This window comes from Capricornis sumatraensis, chromosome 2, assembly GCF_032405125.1.
Source record: "Capricornis sumatraensis isolate serow.1 chromosome 2, serow.2, whole genome shotgun sequence".
Lineage (NCBI taxonomy): Eukaryota > Metazoa > Chordata > Mammalia > Artiodactyla > Bovidae > Capricornis > Capricornis sumatraensis.
The window spans coordinates 213,740,832-213,759,447 of NC_091070.1; the positions used below are offsets into that span (position 1 = coordinate 213,740,832).

Sequence of the window (18,616 nt, forward strand, 5' to 3'; positions counted from 1 at the left end):
TTCTTCCTTTACTTCATCCTCTTCACCCTTTCTCTCCTTGCCTGCTTGCAGCCCTCTGCCTCAGGCAGGGTGGTCAGGAAGCTGCGAAAATTCTCGCACTGACAACACAATGACAGCATCAGCAGAGCTCTGCTTGAGCTCTCACTTCCATCCTTTTATTAGCCTGGTTTGTCCCTTTCTGTTTGCACACCACATAAATGTAGGCTGCAAGTGGTGACACGTGTGCGTGACTCCCCCCCGCCCCACGGTGGGGCACGCGGATGCCGCCTCCCGGGGTCTCTTCTGCCCAGCCTCCTGCAGTTCAGCATCTTATTTAGTCATCATTCGACTTAGCATCCCCACGGTTCATGCTTTCTGCCACTTTTCCGCTTAGCAGCCTCTCCTTGCTGTCCTTTTGCAGGGCTGCTTAGAACATTCTGGATGTCTTCTCTGGCTGTGTACTTCATGTATCTTCTCCCCGATGTGGTTTCTCTCTTCCGTTTCTTTGTAAGGTGTCCGATGACCAGAGGTTCTCGGTGGGAATGAAGTTGGTTTTAGAGACCTTATGCTTTATGTTTAGTATTTAAAAGTCCTGTTTGAGAATCTTTTTCCAGTCCTAAGGTCTTAGAGAAATGGTCTGGTGCTGTCTACTGAGGCTTTTCAAGTTTCACCTTCTGCACCGACTCTGCTGACTTGTGTGTGGTGTGTGAGGTGGGGGCCCGTGGCACCTTCCCCTCGGATGATGACCTGTGCCGGTCCACTGACTAGTGTCTCCCCCGCCACCTGTGGTCGCCTGTCATGCCTTCAGCCCTGTGGGCATCTGAGCTTTGACCCCCAAGTTCCCTTTCTGGTTCTTGGTTCTAAGGAGTAGCTCAGGACATGTGTAGATACTCCTCTTGCGGCAGTAGTCTTTGAAGCCTTGCTGTCGGTGCTGAGCAGGAAGCGTTCTAAATGTTCAAGCCGTGGGAGTGTGTTGAATGATTTACGCTTTTCACTACTGTGAGAAACTCTGTAGCAGACAGAGATGCATTTACTAATATGGAAGGCTGTTGATAACACATGATGACAGAAAGAATAGGAAGATCAAGCACGGAGTGTACAATATGATTCCATGCTCATAAAAAGTTAAGATACATGGAAATTAAAAAAACAAAAAACCAGCCTGCCATCTTTGCTTCCTCCCGTCCGAGTAGCCTTCACTGCGCTTTGGTCTGGCTTCCCCCCCGGTCGGGGCCCGCGCCTGCCCCGGCGGGCCCTCGGTGACTCCCGGTGGCCGCCGCCTCGGGCTTCTCCCAGCCCCTGCACCCCACCAGCCGGCGTCCCCGAGGCGCCCTGGATGCCTTCTCTCCTCTGCTCCTCAGCTTCGTGCCACTTCTTCCCTGTCCTCCTTTTCGGACCCCCAGCTCCCCCCTGCACCCGATGTTGGTGTCCTGGGCCTCTCGGTGCCCTGGGCCTCTTCTCCTTCCCCTCCGTTCCCGAAAGGGACGCCTCTACGGCATCTCCCGCTGAACCTTCTCACAGACCCCATTGCACGGTCTGCCGCCGGTCCTCCACACGGCTCCCCTGGCCTTCCCGGGCGTCAGAGTCGCTGTGTCCAAGACGAGGCACATCCTCCTCCAGGAGACCCCTGGGGTCGCCTCCATCGTCCCATCTGTGGTGCGTCCTCTGAACACTCTGATGCCCGTGACCATGACTCCTTCCTCCCAGATGTCGCTAACTGCCGGCTGCCGTCCTGTAAGAGTGGAGGATTCTGCCTACCTCCTGGTTTCACTCTCACCTCCTGCCCTCCACATGGTGGCCCAGATCGTCCTTCTAAACTCTGCAGCCTGAGAAACCACCCCCCTGATCCGGGGCCCCGTGACTGACAGTGTGCCCTCAGGGAGCTGGTGGGGCCCTGGTCAGCTACCAGCGCTGTGAGCTCTGTCTGCAGCCCTCCGCGGGCTGTGGACGCCTCTGCCCTGCCCGCTCAGACCAGCTCTGGGCCGCCCTCCCCAGCGGGAAGTGCTCCCTCCCCGGCACCCTGTGTGCTCTGTCCTCCCCTGGTCCGAGCTGTCCCTGGAGCCGACGGAGTGGTGGCCGCTGCTTGTCTGGGGAGGGTGTGGAGGAGGCGAGGGAAGGCGTTCCACTGCCTTTGCAGAGGGGTTGACTCCCTAGGACTGGGGGCACCGAGTCCCATAGGCAGGCCTGCTCTCGCCATCTCCGCCTGCTGGTTGGTGCATTTGGAGGGCATTTCCAGAGCTGCCTTAGCCGCCCCTAGCTCCTGAGCAGGATGACTGCAGACTCAAGCCTTCCCTGTGGCAGGTGCTGTCTCACCTGGGGTTGTGCGCCTCTCTGGGGGTCAGCGGGTGGCTGTGGCACCCAGGGCCACGCTTTGGCACAGGCTGAATACCCTGCCGGGTTCTCCACCCCCCACCCCCCACCCCCAGAGCCTAGCCAGGACTGGCGTCCTCCCTTTGGACCTGGGCCCAGTGCCCCCTTTCCGCTCAGATCCTCAGCACCCACCCGTGTGTGCTGCAGCTCAGTCCTCCCTGTCCCTGAGGGTGAGGGAGATGCCCTGGACAGCTCGAAGGACAGAACTGGCCCTGTCGCCTGTGCGAGAACTTGACAAAGCGGTGCTTAGAGCCTGGCCTCTCGGGTCTGGGTTTGGACTCCTGGTCCTCTGCTCTAGTGGGCGTGCGGAGCCATGCGAGCTGAGCCGTTTCCTGTGGGTGCCACTTACCGGCTGCCAAATGCAAAGCACAGCTGATTAGTCAGGGGTGTGCTTTTCTTGACCACTTTTATTTAGTTCATTGCTTTTGACTGAGTGTTAAAAATATTCTGCAGCATATCTATAGTCCTCACGAGCAGCAAATGTGAGAAGAAATGCAGTTTCTGAGAAAGCTTCAAAGAAATACTGGTCTTTATCTTTTCCCCAGCCCTTCCGCTGAAACCCACCAGAGTCTTTTTCTGAGCACTCTTGTTCTATAAATAGAACAACAGCTCTCCTTGGGTAGCCCGAGATCGCAGCTCTCATCCGCTCTCTGAAAGATGTGTGTGTGTGTGTGTGTGTGTGGTGTGTGTGTGTGTTGGAGTGTGTTTGTTCTAATTTTGCTTTTCTTTTATGTGTGGCATGTGTAGGGGAGATGCAAGAAAAATACTCGAGCATTTATCCTTTAAAAAGAACTTCTTTTAACTTTTCTGGGTCTCGGCCTGTGATTTTGTTGTCTTTTAGAATTTTTTTCCTTTTTCTTTTTGCATTTGCGAAAGAGATGGAGGCGATTGCTCCCCCTGCAGAGGTAAGGAAGATGTTTGGGGGCTGGGAGAGGTGCCTGGGTCTGTGAGCGGGATCTGTGGGGTCCCGAGCAGAGGCTCGCCTCGGGGGGGCGGGTGGTGCAGGTATCGTGGGTCTGCACCGCCGGGCCCGGATGCAGTGGCCTGTCTTTGAAGAGCATATTGAAATAGCATCCACGTGTGCACTTGGGTCTGGAAGGAATCCTCGGACGCAACCCAGCAGTCCTTCCGTAGTGCAGGCCGGTTTCTACCTGAAGCTCCTCGGTCAGGAGGCTTTCTCTCCGCCACGGGCCAGCACGTGTCTCTCCCGCATCATCGGGTCATGCTGTGTTCGTCTCTCCTCAGTGACCTGGAAGAGGGGTGGGTGACCTCCTCAGAGATAACAGTGAGGGCTCCTGCCCCAGGATAAGTGCAGCCGTTCCTTGCTAGCTTTCCCCCAGAGTTGATCCTCTCGGGTGTTGGAGAGGTTGCTGTTTGTACTGCTGGGCCAGCCCCGAGGGAGCGGGGCTCTCGGGTGGACCTGTGCACGGCCAGGCGCTGGTGGGGTGTGAGGGGGTGTGTGTGTGTGCGCGCGCGCGCATGCCTGGGGTGGGGGCGCTGTCTCCAGCATTCGCCTGTGGGGAGCAGCAGTACATCCTGGGTTCTGTTGCCTCCCCTGTTAGGAGCTGGCTGATGGAGGGACAGATAGACGGCAGTGACCAGGTCTCGCCTCTGACGTGTTCGGGTGACGTAGGGTTTCTGTGTCTTGTTTCATCTTACGTCGTCTTCAGTGGCCGCAGGTGCCCAGGTGCTTCGTAGAGCCATTTAAAAGTGACGTAAAGTGCAGAGCTGCACAGGGTCAGGTGCTGCGACGAGCAGCTTCTCTGGACCGCTGTCCTTGTCCTCGAGCAGCGTTTCTGCGCGTCCTGCCTCTGCTGCACCGGGAGATGCCGGGCTTAGCTCTCGCTGGGAGCCCGGCTCCGGGGTCAGGGCACCTTGCTGCTTAGTTTTGACTGGTGGCTGCTCCAAGTGGTCCAGCACGCCTGCTGACCAGGCAGGACCCTGAGCACTTGGCTTGTAAGTGGTGCGGCTCTGGGCTCAGGGTCTAGGACGCTGCCCTGTTCTGGGTGTGTGTGCCGAGCCGAGCGGACTGCCCTTCACCCCATGCTTCTCTCTGCACTCCTGCCTCGGTGGCAGGCTGGTCAGATTTGGGGGTGGAGGTGTCTCAGTGACGTTGCTGGTGGCACCTCTCTGTGTCGCAGTGTGGGTCACGCCTGGCCCATGCACAGGGCCGAGGGCCGAAGAGGGGCAGGCCTAGGCCGTGCTGAACCCCGTAGCAACCTACGTCGACAGTTTTGGCAGCCGGCTCCTGAGAAATGGCAGGAGGCCAGAGAGCACGGAGGCCGGGCCAAAAACAGCTGAGAACTACCCAGCGCTGAGGCTGGAGAACATGGGCCCAGCTCCTGACGCCTGTCCTGCGTGCCCTCGCCCCCTTCTGCCGACCCCCACCCAGGGCACGCGCTGGGCACACCTGGGCCTTTGGCCCCGCCTCCCCGCTGCTCAGGCAGGCCATCGCCCCCTGGAGGATAGGGTCAGCCTCCACCCGCTGCCCACTCAGCTTGTCCATAGGTTGGGGTTTGCACAGAGGGTGAGAAATAGTTCTGTTAGGCCGTCAGCCCATTAGAGACACACACAGATACTCTGGGCTGTCAGTGGATAAGCGCAGCACCGTGAAAACACACACTCATGAATCCCTTTCTGTGCTTCCAGACCGTCATCAAAGAGGGGATGCTGACCAAACAGAACAATTCATTCCAACGATCAAAACGAAGATACTTCAAGCTTCGAGGGCGGACGCTGTACTATGCAAAAACTGCCAAGGTGAGACTCAGTGGAGAACCCTTGATGAGAGGAAACCTCCCGAGAAGCTGCAGGGAGAGCTGGGTTCCGGGTCCTCCCTGGGGAAAGACCTTTGATTCTAGATCTCATTTTCCGAGCGCGTTTTGTGAGCCTCTGGGGTGCTGGGTCTTATGTCTTGTGAACATTGATTTTTCTAATTCATTTCCTTTCTCTTTAATGTCATTGGTCACCAGTGGGGAGATATGGGGAGGGAAAGGTCACAGAAGTAACCATGTGACAAATAGACATCGTTCTTTTGGAAAGATTGGGGATCACTGGCCTAAAAACCCTCTTATTTTGGCCTAAAAATCTATTTTTTTCCAAAGTTTTCTGTATTTTTTAAAAATCATTAAAAAAATGGATGATGATGATTGTTTTTTGCATTTGGCCGCACTGGGTCTCTGTTGCTTTGCAGGGCCTTTTTCTGGCTGCAGTGAGTGGGGGCTCCCCTTCATTGCGGTTTTTCGGCGTCTCATTGCGGGGGCTTCTGTTGTTGCAGAGCATAGACTCTAGGCCCTCGGCTTCCTTAGTTGCAGGATACGGGCTCAGCATTTGTGGTCCATGGGCTTAGTCGCCCCATGGCATGTGGAATCTTCCCAGACCAGAGATGGAACCCATGTCCCCCATATTGGCAGGGCACTTCTTAGCCACTGTACCTACACCAGGGAAGACCTTTTTTTTCTCTTTTTTCAAAACAGTTTTATAAACACTGTATAGAAACTTAATGTGTGCAACTTGATGACTTTGGAGACAGGGTATATACCTGTGTAGCTAACTAAAAATATGCTTAAAGTGTATTGGGCTTTTTGGTGTGTGAAGAGAAAGCTGTCTCTGGGCTTTCTAGCCATGATCCTTCCTCCCGTGTGTCATCTTTGTAAGATTTATAGCTGGAATCACCAGGCAGACGCCAGTGACAGAGGAGGAGCTGTTGAGAGTCTCTGAGTCACTGCCTGGCTTAGGCGACTGTGGTGTGGCACACTTCAGACACTAGTGTGTCTACAAACCTAGTTTTTGGTGTTCTGAACACCAGTCTTTGTGTTCAGATGCTAACATTTTAGTATTATTAATAAAAAAACTGGAATCTGAGTAATTTGCATTTTGAGATGTATCCCTAGTGAGTTAGTACATTAAAATCTGAAACTGTACAGAGTAACTTGTTTAGAAAGGATTCTGACCACATCCTTCATTTAAAAAAAAAGACTCGTGTAGTTATTTTAGTTCAGGGGGCGGGGGGGAGTTACTTAAAAGGCTGAGTCTTTTCTAAGTTGCTAGTGTTTCCTCCAGAGGGGACAGTAAGGGTAGCAGGAGCTGGAGGGCTGTGACAGGGGGCCTTGGCGGGGAGAGTAGAATGGGGAGGGGCGTGTCCCAGGCCTGCTTCTAGACCCTCCTTTCTCTCTGGGACTAGATTGTCTCTGCCGTGCCCCTTTGTTTTCTTTCATGGCTGGGTCCCTTCTGTTGGGGTCAGTCTGTCCTCCCCTAGAATCGTTCATTTTAGCCAATACCTTTCTCCCCAAGCGTGCAAGGTGGAGAAAGGAAAGCTGAGAGGACAGAGGACCTCCCCTCTGGATCCTGCTCTCAGGTGGATTCATGGGAGGACGTGTCTCTGACTTCACTGGCGCCGGTCACTAGGGAGCTCCCTGGACTTAGAAAAGGTCTTGAGCTTCCCCGTGAGCCCTGCGTGCCGTCAGCAGTGGGTCGGGTGGAGTTACTCGGGTCCATGTAGTTCTCACACGCTTGGCTGGGGTCGAGGGAGAGCGGTGGGCAGTCCGGGACGGGCATGCCTTTGCCCCCTCTGACTGTGGCCCCTGTATTCTTCCAGTCGATCATATTTGATGAGGTGGACCTGACCGATGCCAGTGTGGCTGAATCCAGCACCAAGAACGTCAACAACAGCTTTACGGTGAGTCTGTGGGCGCACACCTCTCTCGATTCCTCGGCCACCTTTGGTTTTCCTGTTTAACTTGAATGGGGTGTGTGTGAGCAGTTCAGACTTTTCATCCTTTGCCCTCTGATTGGAGCAGTTCTTGATAAATTTTGAGTTCAAGGTTCGAAATTGTACAGTGGCTGGAGAAAAACCGAGAATTTGGCACATGTAAGCATAAAAGAATGAGAGGGTCCAAATGAATTGTTTAAACACGTTGTAGTTTGCATTTCTGTAACTGTTTTACACAGAGATTCATTGTTCAGGATTGCTGTGGAAAATTTGGGAACACAGGAAAGAATGTGGAAGCAATTAGAAAATAACCGTAATTTAGCCACCTCAAAATAGAATGTTGATATTTCTTTAACAGTTGTACACAGAGAACTGTTTTTCATGATCATTGTAGAAAATTTGGAAATACAGAAAAGAATATGGAAGCAATTAGAAAATAACTGTAATTTAGCCACCTCAAAATAGAATGTTAATATTTTAGTATACCTATTTTCTTTTTAAAACTTAACCCTCCCACCCCCATATATAGAAATTATGTTGTACTTTGTGCAAAAGTTCTAAATGCATAAACTCATGTGAGCCTGGGGGTACCCAGCTGCTCACTTTAGAGTGATTATCTTTACATCTAAATGTCTGTCTCTTGAGCAGCATTATGGCATGGGATGACAGTGATCCTTTTGATGAAACACCTGTTTGATTTTTTTTTCTCTTGACAATTTATGGTGATCACTTCCCATGTTGATTGGTCTAAATGTTCATTATATTTTTTAATGTCTATACAGCATTTCTTGTATGACTTTACAATTTTGGCTTCAGGGATGACTTTAGAACCTACTGTGTAAGGTATGATTCTAATATTAATAACAGGAATAGAGTATTTTAAAATATTTTTCTTCATGTTATTAAGTAATTTTATCTAGAAATACAGTGAAAGTGAAAGTGAAGTCACTCAGTCGTGTCCGACTCTCTGCGACCCTATGGACTGTAGCCTATCAGGCTTCTCTGTCCATGGGATTTTCCAGGCAAGAGTACTGGAGTGGGGTGCCAGTATGCTTCCCAATTTTTAAAAATTCTTTAGTAACTCAGTCAAGGTGGGTAATTTTCTTCGTGTTTAGGGTCCAACATTTTGAGTTAATGTTTGTTTCAGCTACTTTCAGGTTTTATTTTATTTATTTGTTTATGGATTGATTAAGTTGTTGCTCCAGATGGGATATTCCTTCCTCCGTTTAAACTTCTACTTATTTTATTTTGGTGTAATTAACTGTTCTTGGTTTTCCTTTGTGGCTTATTGAACTAGTCAGACTTGCCTGATGGCCTCTTTTATTTTAGTCCTCATTTTATTTGGTCCATTTTTACTTTTCCTGCATTAGTTTATTTTTACTTACTGGCTGGGGAGAGACATTTTAAACTATGTAAATGAGTTGTTCTTTGATTTGTGGCTTTTAGAGTGTTTAATAGGAATAGGTGCTGAATTTCACTTGAGTGTTTTGAACAATAATTTATTGTAGATGATCAGTTTGGTTTTGGGTATTTGTACACTTCTTTCAGGTTTTTCTTTTCTGTTTTTTAGCTGTGCTGGGTCTTAGTTGTGGCATGTGGGATCTAATTCCCTGACCGAGGATTGAACCCGGGCCCCTTGCGTTGGGAGCGCCGGGAAGCCCCTTCGTACAGTTCTTAATAGTAAATTGTTCCTGATAATGTTGAGTAGTACAACCTGATTTTGGATTTAGAATTTTATGAAAGCATGTGTGTGCTTAACTCTTCGGGTAGGAGGTATCCTTTGCTGTGTTTTGATTTCAGAGTGCAAGCAGCCCCGTAGGATTCATTTAGTAACTTTTCATGATTTTTTGTGCTCTGGAACATTTTTATAGTTTTAGAATTTCTTGAAAATTTGAGAGGAGATAATAAGACTCTGAATAAACCTAAAAGGTTTGTTTTTAATCATAGGAACTTTTTAACCTCTTTAGTCCATTTTTGTTATTTACTTTCCCACTTACTCCACACCTTTTAATTTAGTAATATGTATTTGCACTTTAAACATAAATGTCTCTGGTTGAATCCCCTTTCACATTTCTTTTTTTAAAACATTTATTTTTATTTGAAGGATAATTGCTTTACAATATTATGTTGGTTCCCTTTCACACTTCTAATTTTACTTGCTTAGCTTTTGTTTTTTTGTCATTATTCACTTTGAAGAGAATTGTATTCGAGTAAAGTTGATTTATAATATTGCATTAATTTTTTCTGTACAGCAGAGTGATTCAGATATATATATGTTTTTCATATTCTTTTACATTATGGTTTATTACAGGATATTGAATATAGTTTCCTGTGCTATATAATAGGGCCTTGCTTTATTCTTTTTATATATACTAGTTTGCATCTGCTAATCCCAACTCCTAATCCATCCCTCTTCCACCATCCCCACCCCTTGGCAACCACAAGTCTGGTCTCTATGTATGTGAGTCTGTTTCTGTTTAGTAGGTATGTTCATTTATGTCATGTTTTAGATTCTACATATGAACAATATCACACTGTATTTGTTTTCTCTTTCTGACTTCCTTCACTTGTATGATAATCTCTAGGTCCATCCATGTTGCTGCAGATGGCATTATTCCAATCTTTATGGCTAAGTAATATTCATTGTTGTGGAATGGAACCCCTCAACTTCTTTATCCATTCATCTGTCGGACATTTAGTTTCCTTCTCTGTCTTGGCTATTGTACATAGTGCTGCTTTGAACATTGGGGTGCATGTTTCTTTTCACATTCGAGTTTTTTAGTCTTTTCCAGATTGATACCCAGCAGTGGGATTGCCGGATCGTATGGAGAGTCTACTTTCAGTTTTTAGGGAACCTTCATAATGTTCACCGTGGTGGCCGCGTCAGTTTCCATTGCTTCCGGCAGTTCTCTCTTCTCCACAGCCTCTCCAGCGTTTGTCATTTGTAGACCTTTTGATGCTGGCATTCTGACCAGTGTGAGGTAGTACCTTATTGTAGTTTTGATTTGCATTTCTCTAGTAATTAGTGATTTTGAGTATCTTTTCGTGTCCCTCTTGACCATCTGTATGTCTTCTGGGAGAAATGTCAATTTAGGTCTTCTAACATTTTTCAATTGGGTTGCTTGTTTCTTGTTACTGAGTTGTATGAGCTGTTTGTATATTTTGGAGATTAAGCCCCTGTCAGTTGTATCATGTGCAGATGTTTCCTTCTAGTCTGTAGGTTGTCTTTTCATTTTGTTTATGATTTTCTTTGCTGTGAAAAAACTTGTAGGTTTAGGTTTGATTGAGTCCCATTTTTTTCTTTTTGCTATTAAGAGAACTTGTTCTTAAAAAGAGAGAACTGGTTCTTAGATTATTCAACAATTCCATTTTTTATTACCTAATTCAGTTTCTGTGTTTATATTTATTGTCTTATCTGCTTTTCACTTTTAAAAATAACTTATTAATTGACTCTTCTTATTTTCATATATATCAATAATTAAAAAACATTAGGGATTCTGCATTTAACTCTGAGTGTATTTCTGTTCACATTCCAATATTCTAAAAGTTGTTTTTTCTTCCAGTAGAAAAATGTTATTAAAGATTAATTGCTTTTTTGGTCAAGTTATTGAAGAAAAATTTTAAGTGTATAAATAACATAGGAAGTTTAAACCATCTATATTCCTATTACCCAAAGATACCTAATAATATGTCATTCCCACCAACTGGGTTTTAGTTTTTAACCTACTTTCTTCACTTAATAATGAGCTTTTCTTATGATATCCTTCAAAATCTTGCTTATTAATGTTGCATAGTATTCCATCTTATTTAAATGTATAAGTTTAACCAGTCCCTATATTGTATTTTTTTCCTATTAAATAGCAATTTAATGTATACTTATAAATAGATCCTTTTGTATATTTCTGGTTATTTCCATAGCTTAAGTTCTTAGAAGTAGAATCCTGTTTGAGGTAGAAAGTGTGAACTTTTAAAAGGCTTTTGAAAAGTAAATGAGGTACTGATACATGTTACAGCTTAGATGGGCCTTGAAAATATACTGAGTAAAAGCCAGACACAAAAGACCACATATTTTATGATCCCATATACATGAAATGCACAATAGTCAAATCTGTAGAGACAGTGGATAGTGGTGGCCAGGGGCTGTTGGACGGAGGAGTGCTAATGGGTACCGGATTTTAGTTGGGGGTGTGTGTCAGAATGTTCTAAAATTAGATAGTGGTGATGGTTGCACAACTTTATAAATATGCTGAAAACCACTGAGCTGTATACTGTAAAAGGCTGAATTGTACAGGAATTACGTCTCCATAAAAATAATAGGGCACTGTGCTCTGGTACGATGTGAATTACTGTGGAACTTTGTCAGCCTGGTTGGAGAATGAACCCTGATTTATACCCTGTGGCTATGGGAAAACGTGTTCAGGGTGCCGAATAGTTGACTTCCACATGTTGAGCTCATTCCTGTGGGGGCAGTCGTGGATGATTCCCAGCCCTCGGGGCAGAGGCACTGTTTCTTTCACATTTACTTTAGATTTTGTTAGTGCTGTAAAAACTAGCTTTTCATCTGAGCATGTACTGAAAGGACATTAAAGCTTAATAGTGAGGCTCCCCAGAAATACTCCAAGATAAGAAGACCCCCCCCCACCCCCCTGGCCCTTAGCAACCCGTGAGGGCATCTGGAATTTGGGGATGCATGGTGGAGTATTTGGAGCCACTTGACTGGTGCCCAGTTCCCCGAGGCATGCTTACACAGAGAGTTGGTAGGTTCTGGGCACTCCCCCACTTCTAACTTCCTGCAGTGTTGTCTGTCTGAACTCTGAACCTGTCCCTTCCCGTACAGCACCCTGTAGGAATCTGCGTGCAGGTCCTAGAAGGCAGGGCCTAGCCTTGGACTTTGCCAGTGCCTGGTGCCATGTGCTTGCGGAAGTGAGTGCAGAATGAATGAATGTATTTGCCCAGAAGCTACTTCAGTTCCTGGAATATCTCATTTGGTTTTCCAGCTATTCCAGTAGTAATTTCCGAATTCCACAACTTATACTAAAATTGCGTGCCTGATATAAACAACCGGGCAGTGAAAGTCACTGTTAGCGTGAATCAGCCAACAGATGGGAACCTTTTGTATCTGGCAAAGAATGAGTAAATTTTGCTCCACATTAACAAAGACTCCATTTTAATTTTTCCCTAAAATGGTCAAAGAATTGTCTCATAAAGACATAAGCACCTGAGGGACAAGAGTCTTCCAGGGGAGATGGAAGGAAATATTTGGGGGAGAGTAGAGAGTTATCTTTCCTGGTGGTTCAGTGATAAGGAACCTGCCTGCCAGCACAGGAGACAGGGCAGGGGGTGGTGTTGATCCCTGGGCGGGGAAGCTCCTCTGGGGAAGGAAGTGGCGAACCCCTCCAGCACTCTTGCCTGGGAAATGCCATGGACCGAGGAGCCTGGCGGGCTGCAGTCTAAGGGGCCACACAGAGTGGGACATGACTTAGCGATTAAACAACAACAGAGATTTTTATACAGGTTTGATGGAAGAAATGCTAGCAAGGAGACTTTTGCAGCTGGAAAGGGGTCTGCTTGCCTTCTGTTTAAGAACAAAGTGAAGTTGGGATGCAGCTAGAGACACAGATGTGGCTTTAGGTTCTTGATAAGGTGGAGCTGTGGCCACGGGAAATCTCAGAAGATGAGAGTAGACAGAGTCCTCTGCATTCTCACCTTCAAGTGGGATCACCCCTTAGAAGGCCAGAGAGCATAATGGCAGCATGAAGAAAGGGGATTTGTCAGCCTCATGTCCCAGCCTCTGCAGTAGCATGAAATGTTTTCGATAATTAAACATGTTAATGTTAATCTATGAAAACTAAAAGGCTTTCGGTATATTATTGCCAAATGGCTTTTAGAACTTCTATGAGTCACACTTCATGAAGTGGTGTCTGTCCTTTCACAAATGCCATTGGTTAAAATTTTATAACATCTATGCCACTTTGATAAAAATGAAGTGAGGTCGAACGTTTCTCACAGTCTTTGGCCATTTGTATTAATTTCTTTTTGAGCTGATTCTGTATGTGCTTTTGGATAGTCAGCTCTGTATTTGGGGGGGTGGTTCAAAATTACCCCTGTCTCTTTCTCTAAGTTTGCCCTCATTGGCTATGCTTGCTTTAGTGGTTCCCTCCTACCCTCCTTCCCCCTTCTTTAAAAACTAGGTTTCATACACCAGTAGTAGGCAAAAGTTGTCAGGGAAAAATGATTCTCATTTTCCCCTTATACTTCTTTTCTTTCCATTATCTAACATGGGATAATTTAGAAATTATTTCCAGCCTTATCACAAAATTTACAGATTTGTTTTGAAGGTATATTTTAACTACTCTAATTCTTCAAAGGAGTTTGTCAAAGCAGCATTTCTGCTTTACCGAGTTTGTATATTGTAAATAATTTTAAAAATTGAAAATGACTTCCCAACTGAAAAGCACACAAGTGAGTGGGCAGAGCTTCCTCTGCAGCCACTACCCAGATTCAGTGGTAGAATGTGTCTAGGCCCTGGGAAGCTCCCCCAAGTGATCTTGCCCAGTTGTCCCCCTAGCCCCCTCCAGAGGAGCCACCATCCTACATCTGATATGCTGGGTTTGTGTCGACTGTTTTAGATGGTTGATGTAAATGAACTCGCATTCTTTTGTGTCTGCTTCTGACCTGTGTGTTTCCACAAATGTCCCATGTGCGTTTGAACAGAATTTGCACTCAGTAGTTCTTGTACGCTGATTAGGACAAAATTTAATCATTTTCCTCAAATCTTTTATAAACTTCTGACTTGCTTTTCTGCTTGTCCTTGAGCTATTGAGTGAGATTTATTAAAATCTTCCACTATGACTGTGGACTTACCTGGTTTTTGCTTTCATCCTGTTAATTTTTGCATTATATATTTGCAGGCTTGTTATTAAATGCATACAAATTTAAGATTATTTTATATTCTTACTAGATTGAATCCTTTATTATGAAATAAACCTTTTGTTTCTTTTAATGTTTTTTGCCTTAAAGTTTACTTTGATGTTGCTTTTAGCTGCAATACCTTTATTTCAGTTAGTAGTTGTAAGTAACAGTATAGAATTTTCCATCTTTTTAGTTTAAACCTTTCTTGTTTATATTTAAGGTTGTAAGTAGCATATAGTTGTATGGGTTTTTAATTGCCTGTTGGATTATTTAATTGGGTGATGTCTTCCATTGGTTTATGTTTAATCTGTACTTAGTTTTAGATACTCTTTTATTTGGGTACAAATCCAGTGTATTATTACTTGTTTTCTCTTTGTCTCACATTTTATATTTTTTGTATCTTTCTTTCTAAAATGGATGAATTATTTCATTTTCTCCCCTCTCTAATTTCATATACATATTTTAGTGATATTATTTGGCAGATTGTAAAATATGTCCTTGACTTATTAACTTCCCATCCAGATTAGTGCTTCCCAGACGACGCAGAGATCTTAGAGCCTTTGAACTCTATACCCTTCATTGAGGAAGCCAGTGGCTCAGAGGTAAAGAGTCTGCCTGCAATGCAGGAGACGCAAGAGATGCCGGTTCAGTCCCTGGGTCTGGAAGATCCCTGGGAGAAGAAAATGGCAACCCCCTCCAATATCCTTGCCTGGAGAATCCCATAGGCAGAGGATCCTGGCGGCCACAGTCCATAAAGTCACAGAGAGTTAGACATGACTGAGCAGCTAAACGTGCATACTCTTCCTTGCTCTTGAAATTTAAATTAATTTCTGGTACTTGAAAAGGAAGCTTCTCTGTAGTTGCCTTTCACCTTTCTGTGGTTTGTGATGTATCTTAATTTTACATATATTTGAAATTTCACAGGACGTTATTGTACAGTCAGCAGTCACTTAGGTTTGCAATGAACATTGCCTTTTCTGTTGCCATTCATTTCTTTCTGTATTTCTGTGATCCATATGGGGTAATATTTCTTCTGTGAAAAACTCTCTTTAATATTCCTTTAGTGTTGGTTTCTATTTTTGTTTTGTTTATTTCATCTTTCTGAAGGATGTTTCTGCTTGTTATACAATTCTAGCGTGGCAGTCATTTTCTTTCAGGAGTCTAAAAATGTCATTCCATTGTACTGTAGCTTCTATTATTTTTAGTAAAAGTAATAACTTGTCCTATTGTTTTCCCTTGCATGATAATGTATCTCCTCCCCTCCCCTTCCAACTGCTTTTAAGATTTTTCTTTTCCTTTGGCATTGTGCTGTTTTACTATGATTTTTCCAGGCATGGTTCTCTGTATTTATCTTGCTTAGTGTTCTGGCAGTTCTGAAATCTGTAGCTGTGCCCCCCTTCTCTTGTCAGTTTTGGGGAAGTCTTGGTTATTAGCTCTTCAAGTGTTGCCTCCTACCCATTATTTTTTCTTCTTATTTCTGGGACTTTTTTGTTACCTCTTTCCCCTGACTTGTATGTTTCTTGTACTCTTTGAAAAATATTTTCTGTTTTCTTCATTCTGGGTGTTTTATTATCTTTCTTCTGTGTTCTTAGGTGTTTCTTGTCTGTTGTTAAATCTGTCTGGTGAGTTTTTAATTCCACTTATTTTCTTTCAGCTCTAGAATTTTCAGTTGATTTTTTAAAAAAGAGCTCAAGTTCCATGTCAAAAAACCCTCTCCTTGATCTTGTCTTTAATTTCATTGAGAATATTAAGCATATTTCAAAGTCCATGCCTGAAAACTCAAAATGTCTGGTTCTACTCTGGGCCTTTTTTTAATTGCCTGGCTTTTTTCTCGCTTTCGTCCCCTTAGTGTTTCCTCCTGGAATACCTGTCAATCTTGGTTGACAGACATTGTCTGAAAAGTGAAGACAGGTTTAGGCTCAGGATGGTGGTCTCTTCCCAAAGAGAGGATTTATTAATCCTCTGCTTCTGGCCGGTGGGCACAGGAGCAGCAGGGCATCTTAAATCCAGTTTGTGGTCGATCGGATTTGAATGTGGGCTTCACTTTTCCTGGCTGACTGATCAGTCTTCACTTGCTCTGCTTCTGTGGGTTAGTCCCTAGGATTCTCGGCGTTTATTCGTTCTCCGTCGGTTTCTGAGTTCCGTCGTCTCTGCCAGCCCTGTGGTGGTGGTCAAAAGCTCTGTTCAGCTTCTCAGCCTCTTTGGCTTCCGCTTGTGAATTGGCACTTGTCACTAGTTTGTTTTTTTCTGTATCTTGTCACTGCATGATATTTATAAGTATCTGACATTAAGATCACTCACTGTATACAAACAACACAAGGTGTATAGCCAATAGTTTATAATAACTATAAATGGAATATAACCTTTAAAAGTTGTGAAACACTGTGTTGTACACCTGAAACTTATGTAATATTGTACATCAGCTATACCTCAATTAAAAAAGAAGATCACTCATTATGAAATGTGAGAAATGTTAGATCCCATTTACTTGAAAGAAAATGTATTTACTACAGGGAATAAAATTTGGTCTTTATTGCAACTTAGGAAATTTGTTGCTCAGTCTTCTTAGGACCTTACTTTTATCACTTGATCTCCCACAGACTGATAGTGAGGAGTTAATCTCTTTCAAATGCATCCTTTTCTTCTCATATTTCTAACAGTTCTCACTTGCTCTATTTTTGAAGTTCTTTTAAGCACGTAAGTAAATGTTAATACCCTCATTACTGAGTAGTCATCTATTAATAAAGTCACATCTTTTTTTTTTATACTGATTAATCTTTGCCATGACCTGTACTCTGTCTGATATTAATATTGCCATACTTTCTTTCCTTTGTTCACAATTTAATTGACATACTTACTTCCCTCTTCCACCCTTACTGTTACCTTTATATTTCCTGGTTATTTTAGATTTAATCCTTGTAAACAGTAGACTGTTAGAAATTGTTTTAGTTCAGTATGGAGCAGTCTGCTAGTAGCAGTGAACCTCAGGCATTTTCTGCTTGTCAGGACTTTGGCATGTCTGACTGCTGTGTGTCCGTGCCTGACTGTATTGTGAGTTAATGCTTTCTTGGTCCCTCTGTTCTGTTCTGCATTTTTGTGAGTGGTATGTGCACCATTCACCTTTGTTTTTGATACTGATTTGTGCTGAATTTTTCCTTTTTATTTTTTACACATTCACAGCGCACAGATTTTCTCATGATGTCTCTGCTTATGGCCAGCCCACAATGGTGACATCATTTTTTAGTCAAGCTTTGTATCAGACAGTGTTGAGCCACATAGTGCATGCTACCCAGTGCTTTGCTTCACCAGTTACTCAGTTGTTCCTTTCAAACTAAGACATTGAGAAAGGACTGAATAACAAGGAAGTAAAATAATGGAGATCACTCTGCTTTCCACCAAGGAGCCAGAACATGGTATTTCTCATCAGACACCTCCCAACAGCACTCTGTTCTCTGTTGCTGGTGTTGCGGGGGAGGCATCGGAAACTAGCCTTCATGTTGTTACCATCTTTGAAGATATCTGTACGTTTCTGTTTGAAATCTTGTAGGATTCTCTCTTTGTCCGGAGCAATATTGCTTTTTGCTCACAAATTTGTCTTGATATGTAGAACCTGCTGGTTTCCAGGCTCTGTTTTTGGTTTTCCAACTTTGAAAAATGGTCTTTTCTCTGTAATTCTGGTTCATGTGCTTTGTCTTGTTCTTTGGGAGTTCGACACATTCATTCGCTCACTGTTTCAACATCTTTCTGTACAGGGTCTCTGGGACCACATACCATGCCCAGTGATAACTTTCAGTGGTGAGCAGAAATGGAGAAGGGCTGTTTGTCATCAAGCTTGTATTCAAGGGGGCTCAGTGACTCACAGTGAGGTCTAATTACAGGTTGAGACTGACAATATGTGTGGAAGTAAGGCTGCGTGGGAAGTATGATAAGCCGGGTCCCCACTGGTCTGGCGGAATGGTGGGGAAGACCGCCCCTGAGGAGGTGATGTTTTAACTGAGACTTGAAGAGTGACTAGTGGAAAGTCACCTGAACTGAACAGAGCATGTGAGTTTGTGCACGTGTGTCAGAATTGTGCCTGTAGGAACTTTGGAATGGGTTAGGTCCAGGGCCTAGCATGTGCGAAGGTCGTGTGGTGGGGGCTATAGTTCGGACTGTACAGAGGGGTGAAGAATGAGCCATGCGGCCTGCTGAGGCCCAAGGGAGAAAGACCACAGGTGCGGAGTGGGTTTGGGACATAGTCCTTCAGCCTGTCCATTCAATAGTTTCTCTTGGCAGGAGTCCCAGACTTGCAGTATTGGAATGATTTGCTCTGACTGCCAGGTGGAGGGTGAAGAGGAAGAGGAAGGACAGGCCCCTGGCTCAGGGGATAGGGGTGGAGAGTGGGCAGCGACATGGGTGCCCTCAGCTTGGCCCAGGGCGAGATGGCTGAGGCGTCAGGTGCTCCGCTTCCGAGCAGCAGGCCGGGTAAACGAGCTGCAGGGTCCAGCAGGGGCCAGGGGCCTTGGGATCGTGCGGGGGTGCGTGCATGCGCGTTCCATCTTCCATGTCTGTCATGCTTTTCTGCGTTGTTTAATTTGTTTTCTCTAATTCTGTTTATCAAATTGTATAATTTGATACAAATTTAATTGCATTTCTTAGTGCTTC

At 45.0% G+C, this 18,616-nt stretch overlaps 1 protein-coding gene across 3 annotated transcripts in view; it reads left to right on the forward strand.

The window, feature by feature from the left end:
• Positions 1-18,616, forward strand: part of DGKD (diacylglycerol kinase delta) — a 107,562-nt gene that overhangs the window by 26,097 nt on the left and 62,849 nt on the right. The window contains exons 2-3 of one of the 3 annotated variants that reach the window (XM_068963914.1): positions 4,999-5,109; positions 6,947-7,027. In XM_068963914.1, the coding sequence (XP_068820015.1) occupies positions 4,999-5,109; positions 6,947-7,027 (192 nt within the window). Of the gene's footprint in view, positions 1-4,974; positions 5,110-6,946; positions 7,028-18,616 lie in introns of those variants that run through there. The other 2 variants (XM_068963915.1, XM_068963916.1) reach the window with 2 other exon arrangements.